Here is a 17,512-nt window from a genome sequence, read left to right as displayed (position 1 = left end):
GCTGGAACGGACTGGTTAGTCACATCGCCTCAGCCCGGGGGGCCCATAAATACGCGCCTGATACCCAGTTATGACGGGCACATAGCTAAAGTTATTTTTGACGACTCTGAGCGTACGGCTCCGGTTATGGAATGCCATAGTAGAAAGAAGCCGTTGGAGGCGATCATCGGACTGCGGGATATGACCGATGCGCTTTATGATGTTCTACCTGCTACTCCCCTCGGCTGGCTACCCTACGTTATGCACCAGCACATTGACTGTGCTTTGATATCGGCCTTTGTGAAGAGTTGGCAGCCAAATACGAACACCTTCCACATGCCATGGGGGAGATGACGATTATGTTCCACGACGTGCAACGCATATTGGGCATAGGTATTGAAGGTTTTCTACCGGCTGAGCCTTCTGAGGGGGAGTGGCAGGTCGGTATTACTAATTTGTTTGAGGAGCCCATGTCCGAGCTACGACGGAAAGGAATATTCACCAGCGGTTGCGTCAACGTTGCTGAAGTGATGCAGTTGTATCATCGGTCCCAGGCTATGGAGACCCAGTCAACAGCCTACTACATGCTATTGTTGGCTCTACCCTGCTGGCGGATAAGACCAGAACCAGCATGCGACCTCACCCAATACTTGCCGTCAACGTCGATCAGGATGAGATCGCCTGGGGTGCGGTGACGCTGGCCTACATGTATCGCCAACTGGGAATGACATCTAGGGTTGGTTGCAAGACCATTGCGGGTTGCCTCACATTGCTCTAGACATGGATTTACGAGTACTTTCCCACCTTCCGCCCTCATCCTTGCCGAGTAGATGTGCCTAATAAGACTAGGGCGAAGATGTGGTCCACGCCCAAGCCAGGTCGTGAGATCAACAGGCTGTGGGACTGCAGGATTATATTGGACTGCATGACGGAGACTCAGGTATTGTACATCACATCACACTTTGTTATGCATGCTATTTTAATTTAAGATTATTTTTATATGTTAACTTGGCTTGTATGCTGGTGGAATGGACTCCGTACATGACTTCTCCAAGGGCATTGCTGAATGAGCACCCACGCACCACCTTCATCGGGGGTATCACTTGCTTTGATATTGTCAAGGTGTATTTGCCGGAGAGGACAGTGCGATAAGTCGGCTTTGTGCAGGACTGCAGGTTATTCCCCCCTCCTCTGAGACCAGCCCAGGCTGTACGACCGGCACACGGTACCTACTCCGTGACCTTTGCTTCTCCGCCTGTGTACTTGGAGGAATGGAGTAGGTTCCCCTATAGTCCTCGCCTTGGTGATCAGACACTTTGTCGAGCATCTATTCCATCAAAGGCTGATCCTAGTTACGTTGACTGGTTCAGAGTGTATTCCACCCATACGTCGTCCCCGGCGAAGGACTGAGTGCCGATTTTGGTCTAGCTGAAATCAGATTGGAATACGTTAGCAATTTTGAATTTATTTGTTTTCTATTATGTCGTTGTGTTATTTAGATGTTGTTTAATATCTTATTCACACCCTTTTTCCTTTTTTTTTTTCAGTTTCTGAATGAATGGCTGAGTCGAGTCGCTCCATTGGCGAGATTGCCTGCTGTTGTGGAAATGACTCCGCGGGAAAGACATGCTTTAGATGTATACCTTAGTGATGTTAAAGCTTTATTTGCCGAATGGCAAGCTGCCCTTCATAGTCTGTATTTAAACTAATTTACATTAATGCGTTTATTTATTTACATCAACGCTTTTTACATTAAATTTAATTCATGTTTACATCAATGCTTTTATTAAGTTACAATATTACTATACATGTTGAATTTCATCTACAATTTCTATAGTAATGAAGTACACAATAGTATAACTATGGACTATCTACAAATTGAATCCCATCTACAATTTGTATAGTAAAACTGAATAATAATTTACACATCACGTTACACTATGGACTATCTAAATTTACAGCATGCCGGTTGTATTAAGCTGTCGTATGTACTCCCGAATATCTACGCTGATCCTATTTGCCCTTACATGACCATCTCTGTACACTAAGAACGGGTGGTTATGTCTTCCTTTTTTACCAGGACACACCCTTTCCGTCCAAGGTCTTTCTCATGGTTTACGACTACTTGCTACAATCAAAAATTTACACCCACAACTTCTACTTTTAGAACCAGGTCGGGCAGCATTATCTAGATTATGTAAATCATCCCTAATATTACCATAGCGGTGACATCTTAAATACACACTAATTATAAAATGTCCTTCTTTTTGTTTATAAGAAGCACATGTAAATTGAAAACCAATTGTTATTGCTATCGCATCGGCCCAACTATGTAATTCATCTAAGAAATCAAATTCCCTATCCGTAACAAATCTACTGGAGTAATCTACATTGTCTCCTAAGTTTTCAAAGTCCTACAAATTTGAAATATGAAACAAACCATACATTAGGTCATTAAAAAATTATACATACGAACATTAATAATAAAAACATTCAATAATAAATAAAAATTATAAATTACTTTAAAAATTAATATTAAAATATTAGTAATACAATTAATATTAATTAAAAATTATAATTTACTTAAATAATTAATATTAAAATAATAACAATACAAAAAATATAATAAAATAATTGTAATAATAATAAAACAAATTAATATTAAATAATAAGAAAATAATAATAATATTGCCTCCGTTCTTTTAATTTCTTCCACCTTACTATAACGGGTAGTTTCATAAGTTCTTCCACTTTAGAATACTTTCTATTTTTAGAAAGTTTTGATCCCACTTTTACCCCTTAAAACCCCTCTTTTCTTTTAATGTACCTCTTTTTTTTTATTTATAATTATTTTCTCTTTCATACTTTCAATACAATCATTACTTCAAACTACTATTTAATTAAAATAATACCCACTACAACTAAAGATTCTCTTTTTCTTAATATGTGTGAAAAACCCAAAGTGGAAAACTTAAAAGAACGGAGGGAGTAACATATAATTATAAATTATTTAAATAAATAATAACAATAGTAATGTTAATAATATAAATTACTTACATTAATAATAATAATAATAATAATAATAATAATAATAATAATAATAATAATAATAATAATAATAATAATAATAATAATAATAATAATAATAAAATACAAATAATATTATTAATAATAATAATATTATAATAATATTAATAATAATATTAATAATTATTATTTACTAAGACGTATAATAATTTAAATAATAATGTAAATAATAAAAAAAAGAAAAAAATAAAGCCAGTCGCACAAAATTTGCGAGCAGACCACGGTGGAGTCGCACAAATCGTGCGAGTGGACCACGGTGGAGTCGCACAAAACGTGCGAGTGGACCACGGTCCAATCGCACGTGTTTTGTGACTGAACCGTGGTCCACTTGCATGTTTTGTGCGACTATACCATGGTTCATTCGCCAAATTTTTGCGACTTTTTTTTTAAAAAAAAAAATACGCCGATTTAAATCGATTAAAGTACGTACCGGATCCGATTCATAGTCGCTTTCGTTATCCATAGTTAATCGATTTCAACTAACAGCTTGTTTAAAATCAAAGAACGTTTATAGAGAGTGTTTTAGAGAGATAGTACCGTGTTTGAATTCGTTTATCATACAAGGGTGTGTCTGAAAATTCAATATATATAGGGTCGTGATAAAAATGTTCGAGATTACGTTCAAGCTTTAAATTTAATGTTTTTAAAGTGATAATAATGTTATTAAGTGCGATTTACATTTTGTTAAACAAGTTTTAAGTTCAGGGGCAAATTTGTAATTTTATTAGGAGTTGATAAAATAGAAAGGGTGGAACAATGCCCCATATTTTGTCTTCAGTCTCGTGTTTTCCGACATACTTAATTGACAACAAAAACCCCCTGAATTTGTTGAACACTCTACACTATTTCTGGGTTTCTGTCTTCCCTTTGCGCTTTCTCATCATTTCCTGCAGTTTCTTCCCGCTCTCTCTTAGGAGTAGGTATCTACTCTAAAACTTCCTGCTTTGTTTCTTCAATTGAAGTATTTCATTTTTAGCTTATTCAACTGCTCAATGCCGTCTGATTTTTCTTTCGTTTGTTTTTATTTTTACTGAATTTTTTTGGATTTTCGTCTGTCCCAATTTAGTGCTTTTTTTTTTTTTGGCATATTTGGTGCAATCGTAATTTCTCTTCCTATCTCCAAAAAATTACTGAAATTGCTGTTGTATTTTCTTGAATCGTTTGTGGATTGGTAAGCTATACACATTTTGTTTAAATTTATTTTATTGCAATTGGATTTTTGCATTTTTTACAAGAGACCTAAAGTGCTAGAATGCTCGTGGTTATAGTATTGGTTGTCTGTTCATTACTTTATTTATGTAGTTTATTCTCTTTAAAATGTGTTTTCAATTAAGTAATTTGTCTGTTCGTGGTTATAGTATTTGTTGCCTGTTCATTACAATCCAGAAAATTACACTAGGGTTTTAGTTTTTTTTTGTTTGTTTGAAATTTGAACCTTTTTCAATAAAATAGGCAATTATCCTTTCAGGAATGTATGACATTGTCTGATCACAAACTTCTAGTCTTTCCTTGGACTTTTCATTTTCTTTTATTCCCACTTTTGTAAAGAGTTTCTCCATGATTTAATTATCCAAGTTGTTTATGTGCACATGCATGTTATGGAATGCGTATTTCGACTTTGTGTACAGTGAATTGTTATGGAAGTGTAATGGGTTATAGACTTAAGCTAGAGATGTTGACTTAGTGGGAGATTAGGGTGGTGGTATTGTAAGGAATAGTTAATTGGACTGGTCCCATTACTCAAGACTTGCCTCACAAATTTCTATACTAGATAGAACGTACAGAAGTGTGGTAAATCGAATATTACCGATCAAATTGTAACAACCTCTTGTTCCAACTCCATATATCTTTGAATGTTATGTAATTATTATATGTTACTAGATGAGTTTGAGTCCTTTTGAGTTAAATTTGGACTCATGTTGTATATCTTTTGAGTTGAAAAGCCTATTATGGTTTCTAAATAGGCTGGTGGAGAGGCAAAACTTTATGTAAGTGGGATGCCAGGGAGGTTGGGTAAAGTAATCTAGCCATAATTTGCTTTCCTTTGCCTTCTCTTGTGTGTAAACTGTAAAGTTCTTTGGCATTAAACAATGTTATAGATCACCTTTCATATTTATGATTTTAATACTGGTTAAAGATACATTTTTATGTATTAGGCCTCAAGAATTTGTTGTTATCTGAAGACATTGAATACTGATTCTACTGTGAGTTTGTAGCAGTATAGATGTGGCCATTTTGGTTTTAATCCTTTGATGAAATTTTCTTCTAGTTTTTCAGAAGTATATATGAAACGGACTTTATAATGCATTCATGTCTTCGAGTTTGTTGCATTTGAAAAACTGGTCTCTTATCTTCCTTGCTGCCTGTTGCTTTGTCATTTTCTAACTTTGTTTATTGAAACCTAATTATTTGGCATGCCAACTGAGTTTGAGCTTAGTTTCCTTTTCTTTATAGGATGGCTACCGCGAAAAAAAGGGTTGGTTTCAAGGGAAGTACACCCATCAAATCAGTTGCTACGATTTCACCTTTTAGAAATTTGGCACCAGCTCTGTTAAGTGGGGTCATATTTGGTTGCACAGATATGACCATCAATGAATGTCTTACTAAGCAACTCTTTGGTTAGTTATAACTTATATTTACTTCTTTTCTTTAAGCAAAATTGTATACTTATTCACATCTCATTCTTCACAATTTTTTTGTCCATATTCCATATGTTGCCACCTGAAATATGATCATCCTATTTTGTGAATATCTTCTTTTAAGAAACTACAAATATATAGCATCATGATGTATTTGTGGTGTTTCAACTATAATTTTGGTGCTTTTTTTTTTATGTGTCAATTTGGCATTTTTACATGTTTCTGAGCATGTTTAAATCTTTAGCACTCCTTGTTGGTTTTCTTATTCACCCCATAATTGGTTTCTTTACAGGTTTGCCTGGTCCACACTTTGCATATGTCAAAATTATTCATCCAGGTTTGCCTTTGTTTCTGTTCAACTACAGTAAAAGGCAACTTCACGGTATCTTTGAGGCTGCTAGCCCTGGTCAAATGAATATTAATCCCTATGGTTGGACACAAGACGGTTCAAAGAAAACACCATTCCCTGCTCAGGTAATACAAGCATGTTAGTTCTCTAGCTCTAATGGGACACCTTAATGGCGAGGTGTGATCTTTCAGCATTTTTAATCCTGTTTATTATTTGAAACATAGGTCCAAATACGCGTCCAAAAGTATTGTCGTCCTCTGCAAGAGAGTCAGTTTGCGCCAATTATTAAAGGGAATTATTATAGTCATTCACATTTTAAGTTTGAGCTTGATCATGCTCAAGTGAGCAAGTTAATTGCTCTGTTTTCAACTCAAGTAGTTGCACCATCTGCCGTAATGGCCAAAGCAGATTGGCCGATAATAAATCAAAATCCAACATTACTGAAGTCTAGGGAAGCAGTGGAATTTAATTTTTCAAATGCATATGATGGCCCCACTCCTTGCAATGTGTCAAAAATGCATTTGGCTCTCACTGCTGGTTCCACTTCCTGCCTTGATGAAACTCACCAGCCAGTAGGCACTGATCTGGAAATAATGCAAAGGAATGAAATGGATTTGATTGATGAGAATTTTCAAAAGTTGGGTGTGAATTGTGGGCCTTTTGAATCATGTCCCTCAAGCCCATTACAAGAGGTTGGAAATATCATTATGAAGCATAATGAAGATGATGATTTACCAGAACAGAAAATCGGTCAAGAAGAGAATATCAAGGAAAACCTTAATAAGCCATCGGAAATACAGTCCATGATAGAGGAGGTTGTTATCTAATACTCATTTCCTGTAATTGTATTCAAAGTACATATGATAAAACCGCACAAGATGATAGTTTTTGCTTATATTCAGTTACGAGTGCTGAAGAACTTCAAGCAAGAAGCAATCAAAACGATGGATCTGATGCAGGAAACTCAACAAAGTCTGGTAATCTGCCCTTTATACACTTCTTTGCTATGTCTTTGTCCCTTAATGGAACTATTTGAAGGGGAGCCTTGACGCACTGGTTCAAGTGTCTTGTGTGTTCACGGGTTCGGGTTTCAGTCCGGGAAGGAGCCTCTTGCAGAAATGTAGAGTGAGGTTTTCCTCCATTACACTTCTGTGCTAGGACCCTTCTCCGGAGATGCTTGGTGCACAGGGCTGTCTCCATAGTGCATTTATTTGTTTATTTGTGGACAGCCTAGTTTTATCTAGAACCTCTACCTCCTGTTGAATCTGGTTTTGGGACTTACAATCTAGAAACTAGGTCGCCTGTTTATGTTCTATTAGCCTTAGCTTTATACTTGAGATGACACTATGTTATGCTAATGTTTTTATTGATTGCATGGCTGATTATTGAGATGACAATGCATTAACGATGCATGTCAAAAAAGACCGGAAATTGGTTTTGCTTCTTGGTTTGCTGATTGCTAGTAAGCACCTTCATTCAATGAAACCTCAAGTTTTGGCAGTTTCATCTGATGATCCAATCCAATCCAACACTAGACTTGCTGTAAATTGCTTGATTGGATACAGAGTGACATAGGACAAGTTGACTTGAGTCTTTTTAAAATCTTGATAAGTGAAAACATTAATGGAATGCTTTTCTTTGTCAATTTCACTTGTAGAGGTAGTTAAAATCTAGATACATAATTTAAATGATAAGGGCCGTCATCATTTCTGTCATCTCAGTGGACTTAAGGGTACATACATGACTTGGTGATCAATTCTCTATGACCCACCTGAATATCTAAGAAAAAAGTTCTAATAGTTACTTATTAATAAAAAATATGGAAGAGGATATACAAAAAACACGTTTAATACTGAAAACGATTTAAGATATTTGGAGGCGAAAAAGGAGTTGTATAAATCTATCACTATTTAAAAGATATTGTTGCCTCAATTCTAAATTTGATAGAGCATGATCATCAGTATGTTAGGAATTTAAAAGCAAATCAACACATGAAAGAATAAATTAAAATTTTCAATAAGAGAAACGAAGAGAACATTCATCAGTCAAATCAATTACAATTAGTAATAGGTGTCACTAAATCAATCATTGTATAAACTACGATCGCAAGAGGAACCTATGCTAATATATCTCAGATAACTAGAGAACTTTGCCAAGGTCATAATTCATAACTGAGGTTTCAAATCCCGTTTCAGAACCTTCTTTTCCAAAATTTTAGATTAACGTTTTCGAAACTACAGTTCTCAAATGTTTTTTTTCCAAGCCCAAACCATATATTATAACAAAGTCCTTTTCTTTTCTTTTCATTTTTCTGATCCTATCTTTTTGGTCATTTTCTTATCTTACCTTATTTTACTTATTTATTTTTGTTTTATAATAAAATTGTATCTATATTTCCTACGTTTCTAAAACTCTAAAATAAAGTTTCTCGTTACCATTTTTGTTTCTCTTATTAGATCGAATTTCGTATCAAGTAACATGGGGTTAAACGACATGATGCATTTTTGTACCATGCCATTATCATATCGCTAAATAGTTGCTGAAACCACGACAAATCCTTCCTAACGAGTTAAACGAAATTTTTTACACCTTCATGATGCTGCTTGTATTTGTACATAGATTTTAAAAACTTTACAATGTGGCCGGTATGATATGATCCAATCTTACTTTTGCATTATGATGGAGTGGCTAGCCTGTTTTGCAATAGGCATAGGCTACTCCAATTGTGGACACATCGCACAGAAGGATCGAATTTGTGTGTCAAATCTCTGCAAAGTGTCCTTGCTAATTAATAGCTAGCTACTTACTTTAATTATTGCTTTTGAGTCTACAAAACAAGGTTGATGTTAGTTCAATTGGTAGTTATAGTTAGTAATTGTTTGGCATATGTTATCTTCACTAAGCAACTATAAGTAGACAGATATAGCTCAACAGGAAATGTAAGTCGCGAACTAGCATAGGTGTTCGCGTACAATTAGGAGACTTGTGCTAGCCTAGGTGTTGGTGCTCATTTAGGAGTCTTGTGTCAGTCACATCAGAGTTATCTTATGATCAAACTAGGGTTGTTTTATGCTATTTATGTTGGAAATACTTTACATGTGAGACAAGATCCCATATCGATAAAATAGTGTGTTGTTGACTTGCATATATAGTGGTTGAGCTAATCCTCCTACTACCATATGGTTTTGGGAAACAATGAACCTCACCAAGTGTATGTGCAAGTCAACGCTCTTGACCTGTGGGTTTGTGGGCCGAGCCCACGGGTGTCCTGTGTCCACACAAGTGGGCCACGGTGAGATTATGTGACGAATTGTCACGGCCTAATAATTTAAGCTTATTGATTTTTTTTTAAAAATATATTGGAGTTCACATGCACAAAACAAATACGAAGTTTGCAAAAGGCTAAGCATGAATTCATAGTGTTTGTTAACACACCGTGTTAGGTGTGTTAGGGGGAAATGTGGGTTGCTCAACTACTAAGTACAAACTAATTCAAGAAGTCTATTATATGTTTGATTGAGAGTTGAAGGAGGAGATCAATTTGAGAGCTAATCTTTTTTGCTCAAATTAAATCCAAAAAAAAAAAGTTTTTGAATGGAACTTTGAAGTTGATTTTCTAGATATCGGGGTGACTGTTTGGTGTGAAATTCGATATATTTCCACCAACATTGAAGAGTGATTTCCCATTCAATTCTTGTTTATTTGGTATTAGAGCTTGGAGGGGTTCGTGGGAAAAGATGTGCAACAACCATCGGGCAAAATAGAGCATGTCAACATATGCAAATTTGGAGTTTTTGAGCGAATAAATACTTTGTCCGTTGCGGCGCTTTAATGAGTAATGCTTTCAAATCATAACTTATAAAAGAAAAAGAAAAAAAGATGATGACTAGTGGATTACTTTCTTTCGTAAATTATGAAAAAGCAGCATTTTGAGTGTTTCCCGGAAACATGCTTTTTTTTTTTGCATGGGTTTACTAGTGAGTTGATTTGTGCACTAGGAAATTAGTAGCCGGTTAATTACCTTGGCTGTGTAGCTTGGTTGTGGATGAATTTAGTAGATGTTGGGTGATTTTCGCTTGGTTATGAATTTAGGAGGTACGTCAAGGGATCAGATTATTGACGTAGTTAAGTAGTCCCCAGATGAGAAATATTGTTTGTGCATATCATTTTATTTATTCGTGAGGTAATATGGCTTAACAGATGCAACAACTCTGTTATACATAACAGTACACGATAAAAATAATTACAAGAATAGTTGTTAAGGTAATCAAAATAAAAATTTGAATTCAATTTCGTTTTTGTTATTAGATTCATTTTCTTTCCATAATGTATCCCGTATCCAATCGTTTCCACGTTATTCTAGTTTTTGTTCCTTATTCCCGTTCCCTAGGCTTTACCCTGAGTTCCTCGCAAAAAGTGATTAGGAAGATTGGGGACTGCTTTTCGTCATCTGATTGTCAGGTTTCTTGTGGTAAGCTGGAGATGAGCTGGCTTTATGACATGTGACTGTAAATGATCAAGTACTTGACTTGTTGTAGGAGATTTATGTGAAAAACTTTGATGTAATCTTTTTGTTTTTAGCTCTCAGAAGTCCAGCAGTTACAAGACCGCTGCATAAGGCTAGAGGCCTTGTCCAATTATTCTGAGGTGTCTGCATATGGAACAATGGATGCTACCAGTGACCAGCTCCTGGACCAAGGTGGTTTGATTATTCTAGCAGGTGGTTCTGATGGAGTATCGTTGCTTGCATCGCTTGACTCCTATTCTCCAGAAAAAGATGTAATTAAATCTTTAAGGCCGATGAGCTCCATTCGCTCATATGTCTCTCTTGCAAAGTTGAACAGTGATCTGTATGCAGTTGGTGGTGGAAATGACGATGCTTGGTATAATATAGGTATAATCGTCTTTTTATTCTTCTTCCTCTGCATTTAATGTAATTCCATGTTAACATATCACCTTTTCTGGTTCAAAGTTGAATCCTACAATCCTGTAAGAAATCATTGGACGTCACTTCCTTGTTTGAACAAGCCGAAAGGGGCCTTAGCTGCAACTACATTGTCTAACAAACTTTTCGCAATTGGTGGTGGGAACGGACTTCTCTGTTTTTCTGAAGTGGAGATGTTCGATGTAAATGTTGGTTGTTGGATATTCTCTAGATCAATGCTGCAGAAGGTGAACTTTCCTAGTCATTGTGTATTGAAATCTGTTTGATTGTGTTAGTTTGATACTAGTGATTTAGTTATTACTTACGAAACATAGTAAAACTTTGCTGGACCTAGTTTTGAGAAGCTAGCAATCCATTTGTGCTGAAACATGTACTTTTAGATGATTACATTTGTGTATGTATGATATGAGAACTTGCATGTATCAGACTTCTTTATCCCCTCTTTCACTCTTTGCGTGTATGAGAATTCCTTTTCACCAGAGTTCCCTAACCTGTGCTTATCTGATCTTAGTGACCCTTTGAGCGTGTGAATTTTTAATTATTGGCTCTTCGCTTAATTTTCCTGAAACTATTTTCTAGGTTGAGAAAAACAAGGCCTAAGCTACGACTTTGATGTTGCACTTGGCAGTCTTAAAGTGCGACATATTCAAGCTTCAATTGTCGGTGCTGTTAATAGATGTGACATTATATTTATAGAAATTCTGTTGATGTATTGTAGAGATTTGGACTAGCAGCAGTGGAGCTTAATGGTGCCATTTATGCTGTTGGTGGATATGATGGAAAATGTTATTTGAGGTGATGTACCTGCATTCTTCCTCTTTTCTTGCTCGGCTAACATGTCCAAACTTTTTCCCAAACGATTTCCAGCAACACACTACATATTATCATTGTTTTTTGCTTAGTATTAGTTTTTGAGGATTTGATATAAATACTCTTGAACTATAGTTTATGTACATTAATGTGAAGTAGAGTAAGATTTCACATATTGTTGTGTGCATCACGGTATTCAAGAACATAAACATCATCCAGTACTTGTAATCCTGGAGAGGCTTCTGCCAAAGTGTCATGAGGTGGCTTTGATAGACCATGCATGGCTGATTATAATAATGGGGCATCTAATATCAATAGGCAAAAAATGTCTTTTCGGCTTTTTGCAATACTTACAAGTGTGTATCACTTGATGAACTGATGACCATTTTTGCAGTCATTTGCAACGAGAAACTAAATGAGATACGAGAATCATTAATCTAGCCTAACACTTATTAAGTGTGATGAGGTGGCTTTGATAGACCATGCATGAGGTGATTATAATAATGGGGCATCTAATATCAATAGGCAAAAAATGTCTTTTCGGCTTTTCGCAATACGTACAACTGTGTATTACTTGATGAAGTGATGAACCTTTTTGCCATTGTTTGAAACGAGAAACGGAATTAGATATGAGAAACATTAATCTAGTGTAACTTAGGAAACCAAATTTAATCTAATACAAGCTAAAACTTGTCATTCACAGCTCGTTTGCAACTTGTGAATGCTGTCTTAATGAGCATGATAAACTAATGGTATCACATGTGTGTCCTCCCTTAAAAAGTGTTGAAGAAGGTTAATGCAATTTGTAGTTCCTGTCTTCGGCATGAATCCTGTAGTAACATGGCTCCTGGAAATATCAATTGAAAGAGGTTTGTAAGTCAAAGGAGGGCATATTAGGCGTTAGGGACTTGGAGATATGGAACCTTGCTGCAGTAGGGAAGATTGCATGGCACATTAGCTCTATGCAAGAGTGCATGCCTGTTGGTTGGGTTCACGGCATAGTGTAAAAACAAGGCCATATCGCATCGCATCGGCCACATTGTATGGTTTTTAAAACAAACAAATGATATTTCTCATATTGTAAAGGTGTAAAAAACCGAGTTTTGGGCAGTATCAAAGGATATCTTGAGATTTGACCGACATTTAGGCGTTATGATAACCGTGACAGCTATCGTTTCCGCATTTTTACACTATGGTTCACGGAGTATATATGAAGGGCAGAGGCTGATCAGTTTGTAATACTCCCATAATATTGAGCTAGGCATTCAAAAAAAATCTGAAGTCAAGGAAAAGCTCAGTTTCTGCTTCATCAGAAGACCTACTCAATTCCCACATCAAAATCCTCCCATAAAGCCCTCATGGGAGAAAGCCCTCGTGTCATGGGGGATAGATTGTTCTGGTTCAAAAACTGATGTTCGTAAAGCAAATTTCGTACTTTGGCTAGCCTGCGAGTTAAAAACATGGTTTATGCAAATTGGTTGTATTGATTAAAAACAGTTGCACACTATGTGTGGCGGAACCTGAAAGCATTTCACATCTCTTCTTTCTTAACAACTTCAATAAGAGTGCCTGGACTCTATCAAATAACAGTTGAATATATAACATGGCTAAAGCACTCTTGGGATGCTAAGCAAGAAACGTAGGAGGATGTCCTAGTTAAAGAGAAAGGTCGCAATCACTGCTTTGTGCACTCTCTTACAATATTTGGCAATGCAGAAATGAGTCAGCGTGGAATCATAGGGTGAGCAGAATTGACAAAGTTGTGAAGAGTATAAAGTTGGACACAAAATGCAGAATACTCTCATTTCCTATCACTGGTTATTCAGCAGATAAGGGATGGTTTAGCAGCACTTTTGCAAATATCTAAGTATCTAACTGATGTATAAGAAGTTTTGTGTTCTTTCAAGAGGTTTCAACTGGTGCTGTCCTAATTCATGGATATTGAATAGGAAATATAACAATAACTCTAATCATAAATCAAAGTCTTGTATCCCGAAATAGAACATGATATAATTGTAACAGTAAAAAAAATTATAGTTCTTCCTTGATGCCGACCAGAAACAGGAGTTCAGTGTTTCGCTTCGAATTCCGTATTGCGTCGGTATGAAGGGTTTGAAACGTGGTACGGGGTATAGTTTCGCGTTTCACATTTTGCACTTTAATGTGTAGAACTTGAGTAATAGCAGCAACATGAAATGAAATCTTGATGCCTTGTTTTTTGATCACCAAATGCAATAAAAGTGTATCTACAAAACAATGATGGTGTCTCCCTTTCTCATGTATTACATATATCAAATCCTCTTTGTAGCTGAATATTACCGCGTTCCTATATATCCTTTGTTGTTTTCTGTTTTGGTTCCGTCTAACGAATTCTATGCTTCTATTGTCAGTTCGGCTGAACGATTTGATCCGAGAGAGAATTCTTGGAGTAGACTTGAAAGCATGAAGTCGATGAGGGCTTGTCATTCCCTGGTTATGTTGAATGAAAAGCTGTAAGGAACATATCTTTCTCTTCTGTTCTCTTTAATTTTTGTTTCATTGTTTGAGTCATGTTTTCCAACATGACACCTTATAAACATTGTTTGAGTCATGTTTTGGAATTGGAAGTGATTCATCCAGAATGAGGGTGGTAGGATAATGTCTAAATTCTAAAACATGTGCATGTTTAGGTTTGAAAGTATGACGGAACAGTACTAGAGGGGGTGAATTGTTGTATGGAACTTCTAGTAAACTCCACAATTTGAACGAATACTTGAAAAAGAATTTGCAAAAGTGATTTTAACGATAATGACTTCATGTACCAACAGGAAGAAAAACGTGAACCTCAAGGATTTTGATTTGAGACTTCGGCTTTATCTTAACCCAAAATATACATGTGAAAGAACTCACTCAAGGTTTACCCCAAATTCTCCAGAATACAACTCTTTCTCTTTGGGATGATAAACTCTAATACCTAGACTTAGAGCAGTATAAAATTTGGACTTTTTGTGGAAATGATTCGAGAACACTATTTGCCTTACTCAATTTTATATTTTATCATCCATGTCTAATCACCTTAGTTTTGGAATTAAGAAAATTAACCCACCAACTATGGATAATTAAGCATAACGTAGCATAGCTGGTCAACCAAATTTTCCTCCTCACTTCCATGTTCTTGAAAATAGCCGGTAATGGGTTTATTGAAACTTGTAATACATATATTATAGCCGGTAAAAGGTTTTAAGGTGAACTTGTAATGTTTATCATGAACTAAAAAGTATAGTTAAAATAAAGTTCCTAAAAGACAATGATTCTAGAAAATCTTATCTATATTTTGAAGATGAAATTTTTTTTCTATAGTAAATGCACTTAATTTCGAAAACTTGTTCATTCTAAAAACTAATTTTGTTTTGGATACTAAAGTTCCTAATACTTGGGAATATTTCTAGGCAGATTAAATGAAAACCAATATAAGTAACGGAGTGCAATCTTAGTGCATTCTTACTGACAGGTTTCTTTTTCCTAATTACTTGGACTGTCTTGAGAACTCAAGCACATACCTTAAGGGGGATTTGGTAGTTATTTTTGAAATGCTGGAAATGAAATTAAATAAGCAAATCCATTTACCTAATATTTGTTTTGCTGTGGGGGAAAAAATTTTCCAATACATTGCAACAAGTGATTCCTTTACTTTGTTGGACAATCTCGAGAACTTAAACGCTTACCTTCTAAGGGGGTGTTTGGTAGTTGTTATTGAAAGGTTGGAATGAAATCAAATAAGCAATTCCATTTACCTAATGTTTGTTTTGGCTGTGGGTAATTTTTCCAATTGCCTCAAGTTAATCCCCTTACGTTGTTACAACAATGACATGGGATGTAACAAATAGACAAGCAAACTCGTCCTCCTAATATCCTCTTGCCATTTTAATACCTTCTCTTTATACCAAACAATTGCTAATAATAATGCTCAACAATACTATTACTCCTCTTCAAGCATTCCCTTTCCATTTTATTCACTTCTCATAGCAAACACCTCCTAAGCTTATATTCTTCTGAATTTATGTTCATTGGAACATCTTCAACTCTTGATGTTGCTGCACCTGAACTTGTGCAACAGTCCCTACTTAAGAACTTCGGCCTAGATTCTTTATTTGATGTTTTAACAGGAACTTACTATGTGCTTCTCATTCATGAGTTTTTGCTTAAACATGCATAAGAACTCTATACACAGATTAGTCACTTGCAAGTCATCATCCAAATCACTAGGAACAGAGTTGTTTTCTAAAGACTATGGACTATGGGGACAAGAGAATTTTCATTGGTAGATTAACCAGAATAATTTTCAATGGCTGGTTGTTGACATTATAATAATGTTAAAAATGTTGATTTCATGCAATGAAGACAGAAATGAATTCACAGCCAGATATTTTAGTGTTGGGAGGTACCCATACATGTGTAGCACCCTAGGGCTGTGATTCATTTAAAGTGGCTGTTTGGGGGTCGATATATTAGTAGCTGCATCCTGGCGATGCATGGGTTCTGGATTGTAATGTGTAGGTTTTGATGTTTGCATAGTTGGTATGCGAAATTTTGTAATAGATGGAATAGAAGCCATTGATGTTCAGAGATACAAGTTGATAATAATTGAACTATTACAAAACACAAAGATTGAAGATAGTTTTCCAGCTTTAGAGAGGCTGTGGGTCTCTCAAGGTGAGCCAAAATATAGAACTCACGATAAATGTCTCACCTTTTCCCTTACATTCCTATGTTATTCAAACTAATGATAATAAGTTGGAATTAATGTCAAGATGAGTTTGCTGGCTATTGCACAGGTATGCTATTGGTGGTTATGATGGAAGCTCAATGGTAGCCACTGTTGAAGTATATGACCCTCGGTATGGAACCTGGATGGATGAGGCACCAATGAACTACTCTAGGGGATATTCAGCAACTGTAGCATTGGGTGATAGCATATATGCAATCGGAGGAATGGGAGAAAATGGAGAAATAGTAGAGAAGGTGCATCCATTTATTTTTCTTCCTTGTTTTACTTTATAAATCACTTTGCCATCATGAAAATTTATTTCTGGAATTCTGGTAGTTTGATTAGAGTACCATGTCTTAACAATGATGAAATGTGATGACAGATTGAGTGGTACCAAGAAGATTGTGGTTGGAAATCAACAAGCCTCAAGGCTGTTGGGAAACGGTGCTTTGCTTCTGCTATAATCATGTAAACTTACATACACATTGAAAGGGAAAGGAAGCTTTATAGATTGGATTTTTTTGTTCAGGCCTACTATAGGTTATTGTAGACAGGCAACAAGAAATCCCCATTTATACAGGATTTATAGAGGAAGGGAACCCCTTGTTGCTTTTGGCATCGGCTGTGCTTTTTTGACTCGTCTCAGCAATGATTTTTGTGAAACGGAGGTACCTGTAAATCTTCATTGATGTTTGGTGGGTATGGGTTTGAAAATGAGTGTTTTGCATGCTGAAATTCACCAGTCAAACATTTGTTGTAAATTCATATGTAAAGAAAAAATTATCAACTATACAGGACTCTGGTAATTGGGTATGAAAATAAGCCTTGTGATTGTGAAGCTGTGGGTGATCCAGATCCAGATCCATTGACTACCCCTAAAATCTCAACCATTTGAATTGTGAAACCAATTTAAGTTCGTTAAAATGAAAATCAATCAATCTCGCCCTTTTGATTAT

At 35.8% G+C, this 17,512-nt stretch overlaps 1 protein-coding gene across 4 annotated transcripts; it reads left to right on the top strand.

Moving 5' to 3' along the window:
* Window positions 1–3,868: 3,868 nt before the first annotated feature.
* LOC130803630 (uncharacterized) lies at window positions 3,869–17,400 on the top strand. Of its 4 annotated transcripts, none has more exons than XM_057667827.1 (11): window positions 3,869–3,986; window positions 5,521–5,684; window positions 5,998–6,179; window positions 6,279–6,869; window positions 6,957–7,031; window positions 10,636–10,948; window positions 11,027–11,226; window positions 11,718–11,794; window positions 14,200–14,301; window positions 16,624–16,810; window positions 16,939–17,400. In XM_057667827.1, the coding sequence occupies exons 2-11, from the start codon at window positions 5,522–5,524 to the stop codon at window positions 17,026–17,028; spliced, it is 1,980 nt and encodes a 659-aa protein (XP_057523810.1). In that variant the 5' UTR covers window positions 3,869–3,986; window position 5,521; the 3' UTR covers window positions 17,029–17,400. The 4 variants fall into 4 exon arrangements, with proteins under 4 accessions (XP_057523810.1, XP_057523811.1, XP_057523812.1 ...); XM_057667828.1 differs by having other exon boundaries at window positions 3,869–3,982; window positions 16,939–17,389; XM_057667829.1 differs by having other exon boundaries at window positions 3,869–3,982; window positions 5,504–5,684; window positions 16,939–17,389.
* The last annotated feature ends 112 nt before the right edge of the window (window positions 17,401–17,512 follow it).

Source organism: Amaranthus tricolor, chromosome 17 (genome assembly GCF_026212465.1).
Source record: "Amaranthus tricolor cultivar Red isolate AtriRed21 chromosome 17, ASM2621246v1, whole genome shotgun sequence".
Classification (NCBI taxonomy): Eukaryota; Viridiplantae; Streptophyta; class Magnoliopsida; order Caryophyllales; family Amaranthaceae; genus Amaranthus; species Amaranthus tricolor.
This window is presented reverse-complemented; position numbering and strand designations above follow the sequence as displayed.

Excerpts from the sequence above, each read along its gene's own strand:
- LOC130803630 (XM_057667827.1), top strand. The coding sequence starts at position 5,522 with ATGGCTACCGCGAAAAAAAGGGTTGGTTTCAAGGGAAGTACACCCATC. Across the intron at positions 14,302-16,623 it reads GTTATGTTGAATGAAAAGCT|GTATGCTATTGGTGGTTATG; the intron begins GTAAGGAACATA and ends GCTATTGCACAG. Across the intron at positions 16,811-16,938 it reads ATGGAGAAATAGTAGAGAAG|ATTGAGTGGTACCAAGAAGA; the intron begins GTGCATCCATTT and ends ATGTGATGACAG.